The 21,032-nt window shown below is 54.6% G+C and overlaps 1 protein-coding gene across 1 annotated transcript; it reads right to left on the reverse strand.

The window, feature by feature from the left end:
• Window positions 1-317: 317 nt before the first annotated feature.
• On the reverse strand, window positions 318-9,112 carry DLL1 (delta like canonical Notch ligand 1). The gene is made up of 11 exons (XM_055269842.2): window positions 8,124-9,112; window positions 7,574-7,870; window positions 6,795-6,855; window positions 6,305-6,562; window positions 4,341-4,401; window positions 3,673-3,803; window positions 3,358-3,527; window positions 3,023-3,239; window positions 1,327-2,125; window positions 1,097-1,214; window positions 318-990 (listed from the first exon to the last, which is right to left on the reverse strand). Exons 1-11 carry the CDS (start codon window positions 8,175-8,177, stop codon window positions 985-987), a joined length of 2,172 nt encoding a protein of 723 aa, XP_055125817.2. The 5' UTR covers window positions 8,178-9,112; the 3' UTR covers window positions 318-984.
• Window positions 9,113-21,032: the final 11,920 nt, after the last annotated feature.

The following is a 21,032-nucleotide window of genomic DNA, read 5'->3' on the forward strand; positions in this document are numbered from 1 at the left end:
TCACTCACAAGTCTACACTGACATGAATGAATGAATGAATGAATGAATGAATGAGGAATGCTTATTCTTTCTGTGGAAAGAACTAATAAATGCATCGGGGGATGGAATTAGAAAATCACGGCTGCTTCATGCGTGTGCCTGCTCTTACCAAGTCACCTCATGATGGCCAACAAGCAGCTTCCTGATGGAGAGAGGAACGGGCTGCTTCTCATGGATCCAGGGAAATCAAAGCCTTGAAAAGAGAAACACCAAGGCCACCTCTGCCCTCAGCCCCTCGGGCCGCAGGTGAGTGAGCGCACGTCCACTCTGCCTTCTGGTTGTCATTCATAGAATTTATTTTGGAAAAATATTTTAAAAAGGAATTTCTTCATTAACAAAACAGTAAAAAACTCAAATAACATTTGCACAATATTCCATAAATACATTTATATACAAAAAATATAGTCACATAGACCCGAAGTGCCTTTGTACATATTTACCAAAATTTAAATTATAAAAAATGAACATCACAAAATACTCAAGCTTTACAGATATCGTGAAAAATATTTTTACAAATCCAAAAAATAACACACATCTTTTCCATCTAGAAAAAGCACATTTTCGTATCAAAAAGGACAATAAAGGCAGTGTTTGTGTTTCTAATTCAAGAAAAGACTGGCTCATAAGAATCCAAAATATACACTCAGGCAGTGCATGCTTCTTATGCGTAATTCAGTTCACCCATTTAAATATATATTCTCTTAAGAGCAACTGTCCATAGTGCAACGGCGACATCACGGAAGGCAGTGCCGCAGGCGGCCGGGCCGCGGCAGGCTGTCGGCAGGCGTCGAGGACCTCAAGAGGAGAACCTGCTCGGTCTGAACTCGGTTTCTCAGCAGCAGTCCACGGGGCCTCCCTCCTCTTCAGCAGCATTCGTTGGGGCATATATCCTTGGAATTTTACTTATTTTAAGAGAAACGGGAGTCTTGCCATTTCACTTCCATCTTACACCTGGAGGGGCCACAAGACAAATGTGAAGTTAGCCTGAGACAGATTCCCGTGCTGCGGCTTCAGGTGCTCCCATGCCGAGGAGGGGGCGGCCGCTGCCTGCACTGACCTCAGTTGCTATGACGCACTCATCCTTCTCCTCGGATATGACGTACACCGACTGGTACTTGGTGTCTTTTGAAGTCGAACAGCCCGAGTCCGGCCTTTTTCTTTCAGGTGCTTCTCCACTAAAAGGAAAATAGAGAAAATCCACAACGAATGCATGAGAACATTTGGAAAGAGAAACGGACCGATACCCCCAGGTACCCCCCCTCCTGATGCCCGGCCCACAGCACGTACCCCCTGAGTGTGGTCGCGGTCCCCTTCTCCTCCCCTGAGGAGCCCTGGGGCTGGCACTTGGTGTCACGCTTGCTGTGCGCGTCCCTGACGGCGGCGTCGTCACCCTTGAGGTCCTGCACGAGGTTATAGTCCACCGCCGGGTAGCGGGCCTTGAAGCCGTTCTTGTTGGCACTGTGGTCCCCGTGGAAGTCTGCCTTCTTGTTGGTGTTCTTGATCTGCGTGGCCCCGATGACGCTGACTGAGATGTCCTTCTCACGCTGGCAGTTGGCCAGGTTGTTCATGGTCTCCGTCTCCCCCCGGCAGGGGTCAGCTGGGGGCCGGCGCTTCTGCAGCCTCAGCCGGACGCAGACCACCACAGCGGCACAGCCCAGCAGCAGCATGAGGACAAGGATGACCCCGGCGCACACGGCCACCCAGGGGAATGGCCCGCCCTGGCCCTCCAGCTTCTCAGTGAGGTCCACCACCGCTGGGCCTGGGGGCAGCTCTGGGAGCAGGAACTGGCAGTTGGGACCCCCGTAGCCCTGGGCACACTCGCACACATAGCGGTGGCCCCTCTCGTGGCAGGTGGCCCCATTGTGGCAGGGTGCGTGCTCGCACCTGCTGACGGGGGCACTGCAGTTCCTGCCCGTGTAGCCGGGCGGGCAGGTGCAGGAGAAGTCATTCACGCTGTCCCGGCAGGTGCCCCCATTGGCGCATGGGGAGGAGGCACAGTCGTCCATGTTGTCATCACAGTGCCTCCCTGAGAAGCCGGCCTGGCAGCGGCACAGGTAGGCATCACCGAGGTCCACACACTTGGCACCTGGAACACAGGGACATGAGCGTCATGTGTCTCCTCGTAGGTTTGTTCACCAAAAAGTCATTCTGAAGCATCTATCTGTCTGTCACTGTAGAAACCAGACAAACCAAAGACAGTCGGTGGCCTGAATGAGTCCCCAGCGCAAGGCAACATGGTCTAGGACCTCAAATACGAGAGGCGTCCAGGTCTAGCTCTACAAGTCAGAAACTCCATGGCCAGCATCTGGACAGGCGCTGTGCAGAACACTCTGCCTGGTGACTGCATTAGTCGCCACAACAGCCGGACAAGAGCATGTGCCACTCGACCCAGGTTTCAGATGGGGAAACTGAGGCTTAACGAGGGTGTCCTTGCCCACAGTTACACAGCGAGTGAAAGGAGCAGGCACTGACAACAGGGGAGGGAGGAAGGGAGGGGAAGGATGACCATTCCAGAATGCTCCGGCACATCTGGGGCCCAGATCTCCTTGCTGTGTGTCTGCTTTGGGCAGCCAGCCCCTCACTGCTAGCAGGAGGCTCTCTGTCCTCACTCAGGGACACCCCCGACTACTGTGCTGGGTGGCCACACAGCTGGGCCATCCTCCCATGCTGGAGTGGCCGGGGCCTGTGGGCATCACTTACTGAACCCCAGGCAGCCTCAGGTGCCCCAAGCACCTCGTGGCCCTGAGCAAATCATTCACTGCTTGGTCTAGGTTTCCACAGAGAACTTTGTAACCAATGCACCGGCCTCTCTCACTCCCCAGGCCTTTCCAGACTCAGAGACAGAGTTTCCATCGAGAATTCCTGGTGGTCTGGATAAAAGTGCTTCATGAACTCGAGGTCGCTCACAAATGCTTGTTTTTAATGCCATCTCAGTATTAACCACTTGCCCCAGTCTCTGAGCAATCGCCAGCTGCCCCCTTACCATTAGAACAGGGTGAAGAACTGCAGTAGTCAATTTTCTTCTCACAGTTGAAGCCGGAGTAGCCCACGGGACAGCGGCAGCTGTACCCTCCATCGGGGCTGTCTGAGCACCGGCCCCCGTTAAAGCAAGGGCCGTCCGCACAGGTCATGGCACTCAATTCACAGATTTTGCCGTAGAAGCCGGGTGGGCAGGTACAGGAGTAGCTGTTCTCGAGATCCTACATGATGGAGGGGTCAGAAAAGGCTTTCCAGAGTTGCTCCAAGGAGCCCACAGGCTCCATTCAACACCAGGGCACCCCAGCTTCGGGGTAAGATGCCATGCAGCCTCCGACTCACCGTGCAGCTCCCTCCGTTCTTACAAGGGCTGGGGTCACACTCGTCGATCCCCAGCTCGCAGGTGGCACCTGTGTACCCCGGCCGGCAGGAGCACGTGTAGCTCCCCTGGCCCGTGTTGGTGCAGGTAGCCCCGTTCTTGCAGGGCTTATGGTGTGTGCAGTAGTTCAGGTCTGTGAGGGGTGGGGACAGGAAAAGTAGGAGATAGGAAGCTCGACGTCAAATGCAGGAAGACTTTATTTTTCCAGTGATCAAACAGCCAGGGAAGTCCAGGGCTGCTCTGGAGGGGGCAGGCCGCCTCAGGGAGAGAAGGCTTACCCTGGTTGCAGAAAAGGCCCCCCCAGCCTTCCTGGCAGTTGCACTGCCAGGGCTGCTGGCAGGTGCCATGGAGACAGCCTGGATAGCGGATACACTCGTCACAGTACCGGCCCTGCCAGCCCACTCTGCACCTTGGAGAAAAGCAGAAGACTCAGATGGACGCTGACTGTTGCTGGCTTTGCAGTGGACATTCTCACCCTAGAAACCACCCTCCCGCAGCACCAGCGAGCCTCTGGTTCTCCAGATTAGCAAAACACTGGGTCACCTTGGGAGCTGCAGCCTGGGCCTGGGCCCCACCAGAGGTTCTGGCTTCATGGGTGTTAGGGCAGCCCCAGTGTCAGCATCTCAAAAATCACTCCCTGAGTGATTCTAGGATGAGGCAACATTTGAGAACCATTGAACTATACTATCATTTCCTGTGCCAACTCTTTTTAAACTACTATCTGTAAATTCTCATAGCCGTTAAGGGGCTTAGATGAATGACAACTCCATGACCTTACATGCTGCCAAACACTGATTAAGTAGAAACACAAGAAAACGGCCCCTGCTCAATCGGTCTTACTGGAGTTTTTCAAATGATCACCTGGGGCTGTTTTTACAAATACACCAGGTGTGAAAGGATAACAAGAAAAGGCAACAAAACAAAACACCACCTTGTGCAGACTTACTTGCATTCCCCTGGTTTGTCACAAAATCCATGCTGCTCATCACATCCAGGCAGGCAGATCGCTACAAGCAAAGGAAAAACAGGGTCAAGCCCCACGCCAAGTACCTCCCAACAGGGCTGCTGCCCTTGGGGCCAGGACACAACTCGCCGGACGCCGGCTTCAGTCAGCAAATCCCAACTGAGTTAATCTTCCCAGGTTGTGGAGGACTGACCCCCCTGCCTAGTAGCCTGGGACTTGACTCAGCCCTGGGGATGAGCATTCTTCTCAACACAGTGGCTCAAGGACAAAAGGGCTCTCGGAAGCCCCCACCCCCACCCTATCCCCTTTTCTTCTAAGAGAGGGTCAGAAGTCTTCCCCCTCCTCCTCCCCCACTTCCCAATTCTATGCACAAAGCTCCACCTCTTAATATCCCAGAAAGTGTGTGTGCAGATAAGAGTGGACAGCTGGTATGCAGAGTGCCAGGGCAGGACAGCTGCTCCATTGTCTGTCCTCTACGGCAGCTGCCCCAGCGCAACAATGCCGGCCTCCCCCGCGCCCCCGGCCCCACCTCCTCACACACACCCCTCGCGTGTACACACACACACACACACACACACGCACGCACGCACACACACACACCCCTTCCGCCAATGGGAGCCGGCTGGTGTCCCTGCGCCTATCCGCGGAGAGATCTAATCTACGGCACGCGCGAGCTGGGGGCGGGGAAAGACTTCAGTGTTTGAAGAAAAAAGTTTAAGTTTCTGGCTACCCTGTGGTGAAGAAGAGGCAGGGAGGCAGGGTGGGAGGCAGCAGACTGGCCAGAGGCTCCCGCAGGGCAGGGGGTAGACAGTGGGCTTGAGGCTTGGAGCTGGCTCTCACTGCCTGGTTATGAAACTCATTAACAAGCAGCTCCACAAGTTTTTTTTTTTTTTTGAGCTCAGTAAGTTCTGGAGGGAATTTGGGAAGCTAAGGAGCAAGGACATCAAGGCACTCAGTGAATGGGAACCCCAGGCACTACCCAGCTCCTGCTAGAGGTTCTGGGCCTCCCAGAGCCCCTCTCCAAGGCTGTCCAGTTCCAAGGAAGGAGAATGACAGATCCCTGGAGTTTCTGGGCAGCTCCAGGGCCTACTCATCCTCAGCTGCAGAGAAATCGGTACCAACGGGCTGGGACGGCCAGGCGTGCAGGCGAGGCCTCAGTAAGCTGGAGAGAGGGCTCCTGAGGTCCCCGTGAACCAGAACCAGGAGCCAGCACGGCCCCAACCCCTGCCCTAGTCACCTGCCTGCCATGAAATTGACACATCAATACCTAATAATCAGGCAGGCAGAGCCTCTGTCACTATTGGGAAGACATTGCTTTTCCAGACAAGATGCTGCGTGAGCATTCAAGCCAGACGGGGCTGTGCACCCCTCGCCCACCCAGGCCTTGGAGACCCGGCCTCAGCAGCCCACAGGAGTGAAAGCCTGCCCACTGGCCAGCATAGACAGTGCGCGTCACAGGGAGCATCCGGAAAGGCGTTTGCTCCAGAGAGGTCAAGCACACCAGCTCGAGAGAGAAAATGGAACGTTTCCCAGTGCGATGCTGTCACAGCACTGGGAACTCGGGTTGAAAGCGTGCCCCTGACACACAAGCTCTGTGTTCCTCCCTTCCTTCCTCCTCTCCCTCTCTAATACACACACCCTGGGGGTAGCACTGGCTTTACTTCCTGACCCCTGGCCCTGTCTCTAAAATCCTCCCTGATTAAGAAAGGCAGTTCCGATAGTGGATAAACACAGCCTTGGATGTTACAATGTCTGCGTTGACCCCAACCCCCACCCCGCCCCGAGGAGCTGTGACTTATAGCAATCCACTTCTGTCCTCTGGGCCTCAGTTTCCCCACCAGAACATCTCTACAGTCCCAAGCTCCCCGTGGCTCAGGAAGCCCCGTCCCTGCGCGCGGTCCGTGTTCGTGGACGAGTGAGCCAGCGGTGCCTTCCCAGAGACTCACGCTCTGTGCAGTAGGGCCCTTCCCAGCCAGGGTTGCACACTTTCTCCCCACGCTCCCCACAGGTGAAGTGGCCGAAGGCATCGTCCCGGGGGCGACAGAAAACGGAGCAACCCTCTCCGTAGTAGTGTTCGTCACACACGAAGCGGTAGGAGTACTTGAGGTCCGTGCGGCCGCTGCTGTGCAGGTCCTGGGACCACTCCTCGCCCACCGTCAGGTGCCTCTGGGTGGCCAGGCGGCTGATGAGTCTTTCTGGGTTTTCTATGGGGAGAAGATGCTCCTGGTTGGTTCTGAACGAGGACCTTGAGACTCGGGACAGAGCGGGGGTGGACCGAGACATTCAGCACAGGAAGGAGGCCCAAGCCGCTCCACCCTGAACTTTCTGGGGCATGTGCAGAATGAAAGCTGTCCAGGTGTGGTTGGGGGATGGGTGAGCAAAGTCCAAAGCTATTAACTGGGGGAAGCAGTTTTGGGGTTTGGGTTTTGTTTTTACCTGTTGCGAGGTCATCAGGAGAATCTGTGTGGAGAGCTTCAATAATCAGAGAGAAGGTGCCCTGGGAGAGACGGGAGAAAACGTAAGACAACCCAGAAAGGCAACGAAAAGAAAAAGGCAAAAAGCAGTCATTCCTAACAACCAGGTCAGCAACAGAGGCCCAAGGCTGCAGGTCTGGGGCAGCATGTCTGGAGGGGGTCTCCAGGCATCTCCTGCCTGCTCTCACCTTCCCTAAGGAAATGGAAGAACTTTTTAAACAGTAGTTTCCTGACGTGTTTTTTCAGCCTGTACTACAGGATATTGCGTTGTTTTTTTAATTAGAGAGAGAGAGAATGCAGGCAGGATGGGGTGGAAGAGGCCCGAGGGCCGTTGTCATTTTTGGGGGGGATGGGCACGCTCCGGGTGGGAGCGTTCGCGCTGCTTGGGTAATTGCGTCACCAACGCGTCTAGGAGTCGGGAAACCAGAACCTTCCCACGTGAAGGGGCGCCTCTGACTGGGGACCTGGCACAGGGGCCGGATACGGAAATCTCCCGGGCGCGCTCCGCCTCTCCTCCTCGCCCCAGCGCGGTCCCCTCCTGCAGCCCGCGGGGCCCCGGGACGAGGTGTCCGCGCTGCTGGGCTGGAGTCCTGGGGCCGCCGCTAGGCAGATCGCAGCGCCCACCTGCGCCTCGCGGGGTCCCCGAGGTCCCGCCACCGAGCGCCCAAGGCGGGATCTCAGCGCGTCCTGCAGCCCGCCCCGCTTCAGGCCCGGCCCGGCGCCCGCAGGTGCGGCACTCACCGGCCAGGTGAAGCCGAAGGGGAAGCGGATGGGGTTGCTGAACGCGGAGTCGGCGCCCCCGCCGTCGGGCAGACTGAAGGAGTCGACGCCCAGCACGGGGGTGACGGCGCTGCCGTAGGTGCAGGGCGGCTCGGGGGACACGCTGGCCTGGTAGTGCTTGAGACACACGCGGAAGAAGGTCCGGCAGGCGCACGGCGGAGGCCCCGCGCCCCCGCGGCAGCAGTTGCGGTTCCCCAGCAGCCCCTTCTTGTTGACGAACTCCTGCAGCTTCAGCTCGAACACCCCGGAGCTCCAGACCTGTGCAGGGGAGGGCGGGGGCGTGAAGACGCGGGTCCCGCCCGAGCAAGGGGGCGTGGGGCCTGGAAGGGCTCAGGGGCCGAGCGCGCTCGCTGCACGGCCGGCGCTGGGGTCGTTGCCCCCGGGATTCATCTTCCGGGCTGTGGCTGGCGCGGCCCGTGCCGCTGTCCGCCCCTCCCCGCGCGCTCCTGCCCCGCGCCCTGGCTCCCCGTGAGACCCCGCAGGGCTGCGGCGCCCCCACCTGCCCGCCTACCTGACACAGCAAGGCCGAGAGCACCGCCAGGGCCAGCGCGCACCGACCGCCCATGCTGCTTCGCCCCACGCGCGAGCCTGGGGGGGCCTCTTCTCTCAGAACAGCGGCGGACGCGCGGGAGATCGATGGGCCCCGGGGAGCGTGGGCAGAAAAGCGCCCTCGCAAGCGCCCCGGACCGGAGGACCCAGGACTTCTTTCTTTAAAAGCCGGTCTCCGCCTCTTCCCGAGGCCGCGGTTCTTTATATCCGCCCTGCGAGGTCCCGCGGCAGCTCCAGGGATGCCCGAGGAAAGGCAGCTCTCGGGGGACAGCGCGGCGGCGGCGACTTTCGTTTTCCTCCTTCCTCCCAGCCCCCGAGGAGGTGAGGGTCGCCGGCTTCCTGGTTTTGTCTTAAGCTTCTTCGCAGGAGAGGGAGGGGGAGAAAGAGAAAGAGAGAGAGTCCAGATATTGAGCTTAATTCCCAAGAGAGCTGCAGAGCTTCCTCCCGAGCCGATTAGAAAGCCGCGGTCTGGAAATCTCACGGGCGCGGCGATAATCCAGGCCCAGCGGCGCGCGCGGAGGGGACGGTCGGCGGCGGCGGGTGTGCGCGGCGGCCCCTGTGGATCGCGGCCCGGTGTCTCTCGGCGGCGGCGGTTGCTCCGGGAGCACTCCGGGCTCTGATCTCCGGTGTCACAGCAAAGATCCGCGTCTTTCCGATGAATCCAGCCAATGTCATCCAGTACACACGCGCAGGACCGGAGGGGCCGGGCCGTGGGAGGAGGCTTTGCGCCGCGGCTGCCCGGGTTCCCCTGCCCTCTGCCCTCGGCCGGGTCGGGTCTCCGCGGGTGCGCGCAGAGGATCTGGCTCTCGCCGGCGCCTGCCGCCCTTATATTCAGCCGGCCGCCCGCATGGCTAATGAGATGCAAATCAGCAGCCCCCCAATCTGGCGAGAGCTGTCACAAAGGAGCCACTTTTCCAAACCCTCCTCTCAATGGATCGCCAAATGGTCAGTGAGCTGTAAAATGTGCAACCCTCCTCCCCGCCCCCACCCTTCCCCGCCCCCCCAGTCCTCCCCTGCCCCCGCCCCCAGCCCCCCCTTCCTCCTTCGCCACACAAAACGCACTCATTTACATTCCTGCAAAATGTTCACCGCAAGAATCCCCCTGCTTCTGGAGCTGGTGCCGCCGCCCCGTCCCCTCCGCACGCCCTCCCGGGCCGCAGACGCCCAGAGACCCTCGGCCACACGCGGGGGGCGGCGCTGCGGGCCCCACTTGAGCGGCGGGACGCGGCCTCCGAAACTCCGGGCTGCGGCGCCAGCCGAGGGGTCTCCTTGCTCCGACAGCGTCCCGGGAGCTTGGGGAGGGCGGCTGCGAGCCAGAGGATGAAGTTCGAGGCCTGAGCTCTTGGCCGGGCCGCCCCTTCTTCGGGGCAGGCGCTTCCTAAGGAGGAGTCTCTCGGGGGCGGAGGCGGGGGTGGCGATTCGGGGAGCATCGTAGGAAAGGGGCGGGCGGAGCGGTGGGCCGAGGGCTGCGAGAGTGGAGTGGCATTTTCGGAAGTTTGGGGAGGTCCGACGCGGGGACACCTCCTGGCCCAGGATGGCGACAGAGCCTCGGGGAGTGCAGGGCCGACGCGCTGGCGGGGCCAGGACGCCCCCTGGGACACCGGCATCCCCGCGCCCTCGGTGTCCTCTCGTGGTCCGCGGCCACTGGGAGTGGGGGCCCGGAGGCCGGGCAGCATATCCCCGGAGCCAGGAGAACCTGGCCTTCAACTCCCCCCATAGACACGCGCCCTCCCCCACAGGATCCTCGGCCGCCGCCACCTTCCCCGGGTCTCGGCCCCTCTCTGCCGGGTATCCCCCTCGGCCTCCCTCCGCCTGGTAAGAAGTGAGTTTGGTGTGTGTCGTTCGCGTGGCTGTCATTAAGGCAGCCTGTTATTGTGCGAGGCTGAATCAGTGGCTCTTTGTGCGCTCAGCTGTATGGTAATGCAGACAGCACCTGCTCCCCGCACAATGCGGAGAGAAAGAGCTCCCCTCCGCGCGCGCCGCGGCCTCTGCAACAATGTCCGGCACATGTTCTAAAGCCCCCTCCAGCCCCGGCCCCCAACCCACAACCTTTACACAACCGTCACCTTATTAGGTTTTTACACGTCCATCAGACACTAGAACTTTTGTTTTCATTTTTTAAAGGGAAATGAGTTTATTGGGAGGGCCGAGAACACACGTATCACACAATGAATTATCTAAATTGCCCTCCTAGGCACGATGGAGAAATAAGTTGGGGCATAGACTCCTACTCTGGCACCTAGCTTTGCACTTCTCCCTCTCTTTACCATCCCCGCCAGCGGCTCCCTGACCACCCCCAACACCTCCGTAGCTTCATTAGGGTTCCAGGTGAGTGTTGGAGTGCCCCCTTTGATTGTAGCTCAGCCCCAAGGAAGCGGCCTGGCCACAGTGTCCTCACTGTAGGTGTGTTAGAGCTGCCTTATTGGTGAGAACAGAGCACCGTCAAGGCAGAACGAGACTTTCATCCCGGCAGATGTCTTGATCACAAAGTGTCTAAGCAGAGGGAAAGTCTTCAAACACCAAGGACAACCACTGCAGCCAGAAATCTGAAGGTCACGTGGTGAAGTCGTCCAGGGCAGGCCCTCCGGCTGCTACGCAGCTGGAATTGCTACTCTGTGGCTCCTCTTCAAGTGACCCAGCCTGTCTCTGCTACCTTGTTTCCCAAATACCTGTAAAGTTTTAGGATCAACAGAGATGTCCACTTTAGGTTTTCCACTGTTGCCTCATGGAATAGCGAAGAGTTAACCACAAGAAACAAGCATATGATGTTTAGTGCCAGGTGAGAAAGGCAGGCTGGGATCACCGTGAACCCCTACTGTTTGGTTCAGAGCAAATGGAGGCTTCAGAAGATGCTGCCGCCCCCATGATGGTGTCCTTTTTGGACTCTATAGGGACTTGCTGTCGCCACAGGGAGGGGCCAGCTCAAATCCTAATTTAATCTTGCCACCTAGTGTCAGGATCCTTTTTTCTCTAGGTTGATGTTTCCTCCAAAAGCTGACTTCTGAGCATTCTGCTTCCCTAAGGCACAGGAGCTGTTGTTCCCTGTGCTTGGGGGTGAGGGTAGGTGAGAGGGTTTCAGGAGTAGAAGAAATGTAAAAAAAGAAAAGAATGCGAGGTCAGAATCCAGAATCCTCTGCCTGTAACACTGAGTGTAGATTTCAGTAAGAAATGAAATATCAGGAACCTTTTAATTAGAAAATGGAAGTGGAAAACAGGCTCATTTGAATGCCTGTTTAGAAAACTGGAAATAAAAAGTTCCACGCGCAAGGGCTTAAACCTTGGGGGAAAAAAGGCTTGCCCCAAATCTTTAACAAACCCCCCTCAGTATCAAGTATTTGTTAAATTGACATGGCACAGATTTCTCGATTACAGCGGCAAAGCGGAACTGAAAGGCATCGTAAAATCCATCAGAATCCTGCCCAAAGCGTTCATTCTTTTCCAACTTAATTTATGCCACGCGATTCTGTATTGGGGAAATCAAGCAGAAAGCCCTTTTCTTCTTCTCCCTCTCCTTCCTCCTCCTCCTGTTCTTTTTCTTTTCCTCCTCCTCCTCCTCTTTCTCCTTCTCCACCTCCTTCCTCTTCTCCCTTCTCCTCCTTCTTCTTCTTCCTCTCCCCCATTTCTCTCCCCCCACCCCCAAGTTGGTTCCTCTCTCCCTCTTTCAAAAGCTGTGCTAACTGGGAGACTGTTTAACTTCAGCGTTTCTATAGGAGCCTGTTGTAGTTTAACTCCTGCGCACCAGTAGCTGGGATGAACAAAGGAGAGACTCGAGGTCCAACTATTCATCCTTTCTTTGCACTTTAATTTTCATTGATTGGGAAGACAAGGGGAGCCCTTAGGGATTCGAGCTGGAGGGGACGACACGCCTTTAGACGCCATCAGCCCCCTAGCCAGCCATCTGCTCCGAACCAAATGGCGTTTTTTCACTCCCTAACTGCATGTCTCTATACTCCCACAACTAAGCACTCTGAACCCCACAAATGCAGGAGGGAGCTTAAGCCAGGGCATGTTAAATAGGCTTGCCTCAGTGTTGGCCCTGGCTGCCGGAGTCCCTCCTCCCCACACTATAAATCCTCACCTTGCTCATTAGGAAAAAACAGGAAACTTTCTTTTAAATACTTTTTTATGTCTCAGCAAATTTACTGTACAAAGTGAGGCTCATTAGGGCTTAGAAGGCACCCAATACATCAGACACAGAAGTGGAAGGAGGAATTTGCTGCCTGGTGGTGGTGTTTTTTGTTTTGTTTTGTTTTCCGGGCAGCACAACCCCACAGGCTGAGTAACTCCAGTGACTAGGGTAAGCTCAGGGTATATAATGATCAGAGCTGCAGCCACAGCAACCACATGTGGAGTTCTCTGTTTGCTGGAGACACTGATTATCTCCTCACCATTTTATTAGGCCACCTGGGAATAAAAGCTTATGGCCATCATCTTATCAAATTCCAATGTGGCCATCCTCAGCAGTGTGTGCATGACCTAATACCATGGTCACCCAATCCTATTCCAATCCCCCTTTCCAAAGAAAGGTTCTATTCTCCAGGTTCATGTGTGGTGGTGACTGTGGTGGGGGCAGGAGGGCCTGGGCAGATTGCAATAAACAATGCCCAGAATAGGCTCAGACTCTAGGCCAGCCACAGGTTCAGTTTTCTGTGTAAACAAGTCTGGAGACTTGAGTGGGGTTTGTGTTTCCTCAGACCAACTGAATACTGTATACCCAACAGAGAGGTTCTCTTATTCCTAAGAAGAATTAGGGTCCTTGTTCAGAACAACAAGATAAAAAACTTCCAGGCAGCAAATCTGGTGTTGAGCAAACATGCCAGCTTACTTGAAATGAAGAAGAAGAAGGGGACGTAGACCATGCTTATTAATTAGTATTGGTATCACATCTGCACCAACCACCCTCTGCCCATTCTCCATCCGTCAGTTTTGGAATCTGAAAGCAGTTAACGTAGCAGAGGAATGGATCTGCTTGCTGCCATACGGGGAGCTCTCAGAGGAGTCCGTGGGCGAAGCCTCTGTGTCATGGAGCTGTCATGGATACTTCCTTGCTGCTTACTTCTTAAGGCTGTCTTTGGACACGTGAACATAGACCTTACCCCCCCCCACACACACACTCACTGGGCCATGTTCCCTGCCCAGCCACGCCCACCCAAGTGGGTGCACAGATGTGTGGACACTCGGTTGCCGCGCGTGGACTTACAAGCCCACGAAGCCATTCTTCGTCACAGCCTGGAAAAGGGAAGGGGCATCGATCTGGTTTATGTTTGGCCCTCGAGGCTCCCCAAGCGCTGGCGCAGGCAGGAAAGAGGTGAGCGCCGCCCGTGTGCACACAAGGCGCGCGGCCCCCAGGCAGCGGCGCTTCCAAAGCGGGCAGGAGCGCGACCCCCGGCGCCGGCAGCTCTGCGCGAGGGTGGGCGACGGTGGGGGCACGAGGACAGCAGCCGGGGGCGAAGGAATCAGCCCCGCAGCGGCTCCTAAGTCTCCCCGCTGGCCGCGGCTGCGCCGCTGGAGACCCGGCGAGTGACTTCCCCTGTGCGGCGGGGTCCCGGCGCCACACGCCCTTTTCCTTTCTCAGGATCGGCGGCCGTGCAGAGAACAGGAAGGCGGGCTCCAATCCCACCTGGTTCGTGTCGGGGGTCGTTTTGCTGTTGGGGGGGAGTCCGAACCGCGCCACGGTCCCGCGAGACGCCCACCTCTCGCGTGCGTGGAGCCCGGGGCCGAGGCCAGGCCCGCGGCGAGCAGCGGAGGCATGTGCTGATTTGCATGAGAACGGGCGGGTCGCGTGGCTCAGCTGGCGGCCCCGGCGCAGATGACGGCTCGGCAGCCGGCCCCCGCCCCCTCCTCTGCGCTGCGGCTCCTTCCCCTGGAACCCGCGGATCATCTGCCGGGGCTGTCCCGCGCCCTATCTCCATGACAAAGCGCGTGTTTACCTGTGGCCGGAGCACCGGCGGGCACGCCTTTGTCCCAGGATCAGATTACCGCGGCAGCTGCTCCGGGCCCGCCGCGTGCGAACCCCGGAGCTGCCCCTCCGAACTCCGCGCCGACTGAACGCGCCGGGACCCGGAGCTGGGGGGCCGGGGGTGAGGGGGTTAGGAGGAGGCCGCGTGGCCCAGGGAGGGGCTATTTTCAGTGCGAAGATTGCCGGACGCTGAGATCAGCGACAGGGAGTGAACCCACCTGAGGGCTCCCTGGAGGTGGTGGCGGCGCCGGGCAGCATTAGGAGGGGCACCAGTGCGGGCCCGAAGCGCGAGGGCACAGGCGGCGGGGACGTGCGGCGGGTCATCCCCGGGCCACTGCGAGAGCGGAAGGCGGCGCCAGGGCCCTCCCGGTGGACCCCAGTCGCCGTCGTGACGGCCCCACGCGGCCTCGCGCCCGGCCGCCGCCTCGTGCGGGACTCGTGCCCGCATTCCCACCTCACCGGATGCAGCCAGCCCGGCCCCGGGCTGCGCGAGGCGACGGCGCACACCTCGGAGCCCTGGGGGCCAGGGTCGGCGGGCGGGGCCGGGGCGCGCCCTTTGTGAGCTCTTAGCGGAAACGGCGCGTTCCCGGAGGAGCGCGGCCCGCCGAGACCCCGGATCCCGACGCCAGGAGGTGCTGCAGGAGTCCTCGCGGGGTGGGAGTCTCCGGCCCAGGCCCCTCCGTACGGGCCCCCTGCGGCCGCCACCCTCCGCCTCCGCGCGGCGGCTTCTTTCCAGCTGCATCCGGGAGGTCGAGGCGTCGCACCTGGAAATCGCAGCCTGTGACTTTGTAAAAAAGTGAATGGGGAAGAAAAGGCGCTGAGAGCGGCGATGGGCGGACGGGCCGTGCCCACCCCAAGGAGGTCGTCGCACCTGTCGCTCCTGGTTCCCAGGGCGGCCTGTCAATCACCCACGCTGGGCTCCGCTCGCCGGGAGCGGGGGCACGCGGGGGCTTCAAGGCCCGGCGCTCAGAGGCTCGCAAACAATAACCTCAGAAACGTGGCGCGCACCCGCAGGGCCTGACACAGCCTCTGGAGTGGCCCCTGGGCCTGTCTGGGTGCAGGGTTGGTTGGCCGTGGGCGCGTGTGGCTCAGGATTTCCTCCACGCTCTTTCACGAATGTCCCCGCGGGACCCCGCGTCCCCCCAGGCTGCTCCGGAGGAGTCCCGGGGAGCGCGGCCGTGGAAGCTTTCGAACGCGCCGTCCTTCCCCGCCGCCCCCGCCTCCCTTTCTGTGAGCATCTGCCGGGGAGAACAGATGTGGGCACCTGCGGTGACCGGCTGCGTGCGTTCCATCCCATTCACAGGCATTCAGACGTGGCCACAATGAGCGGCCTTTGTGTGCACAGAGTCACTAAATATATTAATCTGTACTCCCCAGAGCACCGGGCTGTTTAATTTTTCACTAGCAATAACATCTGATCTAATCCTTAAATCGGCTCCCAAAGCCTTCCCTCCCGCCCACCCCGCCCCCACCCCCGAAAAACGTGTGAAGTTATTCAACTTTCCACCTGTTGCCTGCTGCACTGGGCGTGGGTTATTGCAACCTCTAATGTTGGTTCAGGCAGGGTGGAGGTTGGGGGCCGTGCTGGGGAGCTGTTGGCCCACATGGGCATAGGGAAGGCATGTTTATCAGACGGAAAATAAACACAAAGTGCGGAGTGTGGCTCCCCAAATGTTGTGCAAACAAAGAACAATAATTATTAAACAGCTTCCAAAGCAACCCAGCACACCCACCCCTTCTGTGTAAGGCCTTTAAAAATGTACATAAAGTTCCCATTTATCTTTTTGTTTATTAAACTCCAGCGGTTGTTATAAATACCGGTCAATAGGCCACACAGCCAAAAGGTAACATAAATCTCAGATGTAAGACTTAGATTTTTTAAGCAATTTTGTTGCATGACTCTTTTATCTTAGCATCCCTTATTTTATTTTGATTTGTTTTCGGCCACAATGAGTCCTTTAGTGCCATTGTGGACTCACAATGCACACGGACATCAGGCTGTGAATGAAGACAGAGGCAGTTTAAACAAACCAAGCTCTTTCTTTCCTTTCCTTCCATTGTAATATGAATGGGCCTTCTGCATTCGGCTGCTAGGAGACCGGCTTTGCAAAGCCCTGCTCCAATAAATGGGCTGGAGAGAAAGGGACCCCAATAAACAGCCCAAGTATCCAAGTATCAGAGGGAAAAAAAGAAGGAACAAAATTTAGGCAAGTATTTTCTCACTTTCAGATCAACATATTTCCTAATCTCAGAATGTTAGTTTCTATCGTTGCATTCCTTGCTTTCAACAGTTTCCTTCATTCTTGTCATTGTAATTCCTATTCCCTCCCTCCACCACTTCCAATGAGGAAACAGAACAGGGATAGTTCTGGATCACCATCAAGATTTGTTTTCAAGATGCAATATTTTCTTTTTTCTTTTTTTGTTCCTTTTAGTAAAATGGGAACTGGAGTGGCATATTTGTCAGTCATCATCACGAATAACTCATGATCATACAATGCCTTCAAAATCTATTAATTGGGGGATCAGTAGGAGCCTAGTTGGTGAGTCTGAATGTTTTTTAGGAACCATCACAAACTGTGATTTGCTTTTCTGCTATTGAGACTGTTCCTATTCCTGTTAATAAGCTGATTGAGGCAAGATGTGAGGCTGCTTGCAGGTTGCGAAGGTCCCAGGCACTGATTGTGTTAGAAAGTACCACCAACTGCCAGCTGTCACTCATTTCTCAGTGACTAGAGCTCAGGCATCTGGGCACCAAGGAGCCAACCACTCTCCAGGCAGAGGGGAACCCACACTGACTTAGAGCCGGTGTGATAGCATGCAGGAAGTAGAAGGCCACTTCATTTCCTCACTGGCTTGTTCACTCCTGACTCATCACAGGCACTGAGGAACCAAAGTGGAACTGGACCTGTCTCTGCCACCAGGTGAATTATAAAATGAGTTGGGGAAGACGTTCTTGCTTTTCCATTTTCTGAAAGTTTGTGTAGGATTGCTATTTCTTCCTTAAAAGTTTGATAGAATTCACCAGTGAAGCTATCGGCACCTGGCCTTTTCTTTGTGGGAAGGTTTTTTTTATTGTTGTTTTGTTTTGTTTACTTAATTCAACTATTTAATATAGGCTTACTCATCATTTCTACTTCTTTGTTCAGGTTTGGTGATTTGCATGGTTCAAGGAATTTCTTATCTAAAGTTGTTCAAATGTTCTTTTATTCCTTAACTGCAGGTGGTTTCTGTAGTGATACTGTCTTCCATTGCTGGGATGCGCAATCTGTGTCTTCTCTCTTCTTGAGAGACTATGATCAGAGTATTACAGGCTTATCAGTTTTATCGATCTTATCAAAGAACCAGTCTTTTGTTTCACTGATTTTTCCCTGCTCTAGGCAGAGATGGGGCAGCCACTAGGCTCACCTCATTTGTTTTCCTCCTTTCAAGATTCTCCATCCTTTACTTCCTGTTGTCTGTTGTCTGAAAATAGTAATTTTGTATTTTTGTCCAGTTTTCTAGTTGTTTAAAGTGGGAGGACCAGTTCTGTAGGAATTATTCCTTCTTGGATGGAAGCTAGAACAGGACACTTTTGGTTGTAACAGAACATCCTGATTCACTATCTATGTATAAACACGATACTCTCTCTTATAATCAGGAAAGAAGGTGGTTTGAGTGCTGGTTGATGTAGTGACTGCCACATCAAGGCCCAAGTGCTCTCCTTCTTTCTGCTGTGCCATCCATGGCCTGCTGGTCACTCCATTTCCCAACTGCATGATGTCTGCAGCAGTACCAGACATCTTCACCATTACAATGATCATAAGAAGAGGAACATTGTCTTTCTACATGATGCCTTTTATCAGCAATAAAACACTTCAGCAGCATTTAACGTGCATTGCCTATGTAGAAATCAGTATGTTTTCATGGTTTTGGCTTTTTGTCTTTCCTAATTTTTGGATGGTCAATTGTTACCTGTATTAGTCTGTTCTCATGCTGCTAATAAAGACATACTTGAGACTGGGTAATTTATAAAGGAAAGAGGTTTAATTGACTCACAGGTCAGCATGACTGGGGAGGCCTCAGGAAACTTACAATCATGGCAGAAGGGGAAGCAAACACATCCTTCTTCACATGGCAGCAGCAAAGAGAAGTGCAGAGCGAAGGAGGGGAAAAGCCCCTTATAAAACCATCAGGTCTCATGAGAACTCACTCACTATCACCAAAACAGCATGAGGGTATCTGCCCCCATGATTCAATTAACCTCCCAGAAACTTCCTCTCACGACATGTGGGGATTATGGGAACTACAGTTCAAGATGAGATTTGGATGGGGATACAGCCAAACCATATAATTCCACTCCTGGTCCCTCCCAAATCTCATGTCCTCACATTTCAAAACACAATCATGCCTGCCCAACGGTACCCCAAAGTCTTAACTCATTCTAGCATTAGCTCAAAAGTCCAAGTCCAAAGTGTCATCTGAAACAAGACAAGTCTCTTCCACCTATAAGCCTGCAAAATCACAAGCAAGTTAGTTACTTCCTAGATACAACTGGGGCACAGGCATTGGGTAAATACACCCGTTCAAAATAGGAGACACTGGCCAAAACAAAGGGACCACAGGCCCCATGCAAGTCCAAAATCCAATAGGGCAGTCATTAAACCTTAAAATTCTAAAATGATCTCCTTTGACTCCATGTTTCACATCCATGTCACACTGATCCAAGAGGTGGGTTCCCACAGCCTTGAGCAGCTCTACCTCTGTGGCATTGCAGGGTAAAACCCCCCTCCTGGCTGCCTTCATGAGCTGGCATAGAGTGTCTGCGGCTTTTCCAGGTGCACTTTGCAAGCTGTTGGTGGATCTACCATTCTAGGATCTGGACGATGGTGGCCCTTTTCTCACAGCTCCATTAGGTGGTGTGCCAGTGGGGATTCTGTGTGGGGGATATGACCCCATATTTCCTTTCTGCACTGCCCTAGCAGGGATTCTCCATGAGGGCTTTGCCCCTGCAGCAGACCTCTGCCTGGAGATCCAGGCGTTTCCATACATCCTCTGAAATCTAGGTGGAGGTTCCCAAACCTCTGTTCTTATCTTCGGTGCACCAGCAGGACCAATACCACAGGAATCTGCCAAGGCTTGGCACTTGCACCCTCTGAAGCCACAGCCTGATCTGTACATTGGCCCATTTTAGCCATGTCTAGAGCAGCTGGGACACAGGGCACCAAGTCCCTAGGCTGCACACAGAAAGGGGGGCCCTGGGCCTTGCCCAGGAAACCATTTTTCCCTCCTAGGCCTCTAGGCCTATAATGGGAGGGGCTGCCATGAAGGTCTCTGACATACCCTGGAGACATTTTCCCCACTGTTTTAGTGATTAACATTCTTCTCCTCATTGCTTATGCAAATTTCTGTTGCCAACTTGAATTTCTCCCCCAGAAAATGGGTTTTTTATCTATTGCATTGCCAGCCTGCAAATTTTTCAAACTTTTATGCTCTGCTTCCTCTTGAATGCTTTGCTGCCTAGAAATTTCTTCCACCAGATACCCTAAATCATCTCTCTCAAGTGCAAAGTTCCACAGATCTCTAAGGCAATGGCAAAATGCTGCCATTTTCTTTGCTAAAGCATAGCAAGAGTGACCTTTACTCCAGTTCCCAACAAGTTCTTCATCTCCATCTAAGACCATCTCAGCCTGGACTTCATTGTCCATATCACTAACAGCATTTTGGTCAAAGCCATTCAACAAGTCTCTAAGAAGTTCCAAAATTTCCTACCTCTTCCTATCTTCTGAGCCCTCCAAGTCTCTAGGAGGTTTCAAACTTTCCCACATTTTCCTATCTTCTACTGAGCCTTCCCAGCTGTTCCAACCTCTGCCTGTTACCCCATTCCAAAGTCACTTCCACATTTTCGGGTATCTTTACAGCAGCACCTCACTACCTGGTACCAATCTGCTGTATTAGTCCATTCTCACACTGCTAATAAAGACATACCTGAGACTGGGTGATTTATAAAGGAAAGAGGTTTAATTGACTCACAGTTCAGCATGGTTAGGGAGGCCTCAGGAAACTTACAATCATGTCGGAAGGGGAAGCAGACAAGTCCTTCTTCACATGGCAGCAGCAAGGAGAAATGCGGAGTGACGCAGGGGAAAAGCCCCTTATAAAACCATCAGGTCTCATGAGAACTCAATCACTATCAAGAGAACAGCATGGAAGTAACCGCCCCATGATTCAATTACCTCCCAGCAGGTCCTTCCCATGACATGTGGAGATTATAGGAACTACAGTTCAAGATGAGATTTGGGTGGGGACACAGCCAAACCATATCATTACCCAAATAAAATCTTGAGCTCATGTGGTTGTTACACTCAAAGAAATTTAGTTCAGCATCCAAATAAAAACTGCAAATACATCTTGCAGTGTATTTAAACGGTCAACTTGTTACCAAGAGAAACCTGTCCCAGATGCCCCTGCCATTCATTTTCTGGGTTTCTCTCTCACAGCTGATGTGATGTCTCTCACTTTAGCTTTTTCCTCTGCATTAACCCCCAAATTCACTCTACAGTTTCTTTTTTATTCCCCTTTCTTTTCCTATGTTTCTCTTTTATGTAAACCTCCATCCCATTTATAGATTTTTTTCCCACACCGATAAACTGGCTGTGCACAGCAGAGCACAGGGAAGTGCTTGCCTGAGCTATGAAGCAGGAGGTGAAGCAGGATGTGGATAATCCTATGTAACTCTTCGTGCTCTTGTTACACTGATTTCTGCATGCAACTTTTCTTCTAGTCTCCCAGGAAAGAGACCTTGAAGTAATCTTTGACTTTTCCTTCCCTTCGCTGTAGTGTACTATAGTCATAACAATTTTTTAAAGCTTCAGGATTTAGACAGATTGGAATTTGAGTGACAGTCGTGCCACTTACTACCACTTGTATTAG

The sequence above is a fragment of the Symphalangus syndactylus genome, chromosome 2, assembly GCF_028878055.3.
Source record: "Symphalangus syndactylus isolate Jambi chromosome 2, NHGRI_mSymSyn1-v2.1_pri, whole genome shotgun sequence".
NCBI lineage: Eukaryota > Metazoa > Chordata > Mammalia > Primates > Hylobatidae > Symphalangus > Symphalangus syndactylus.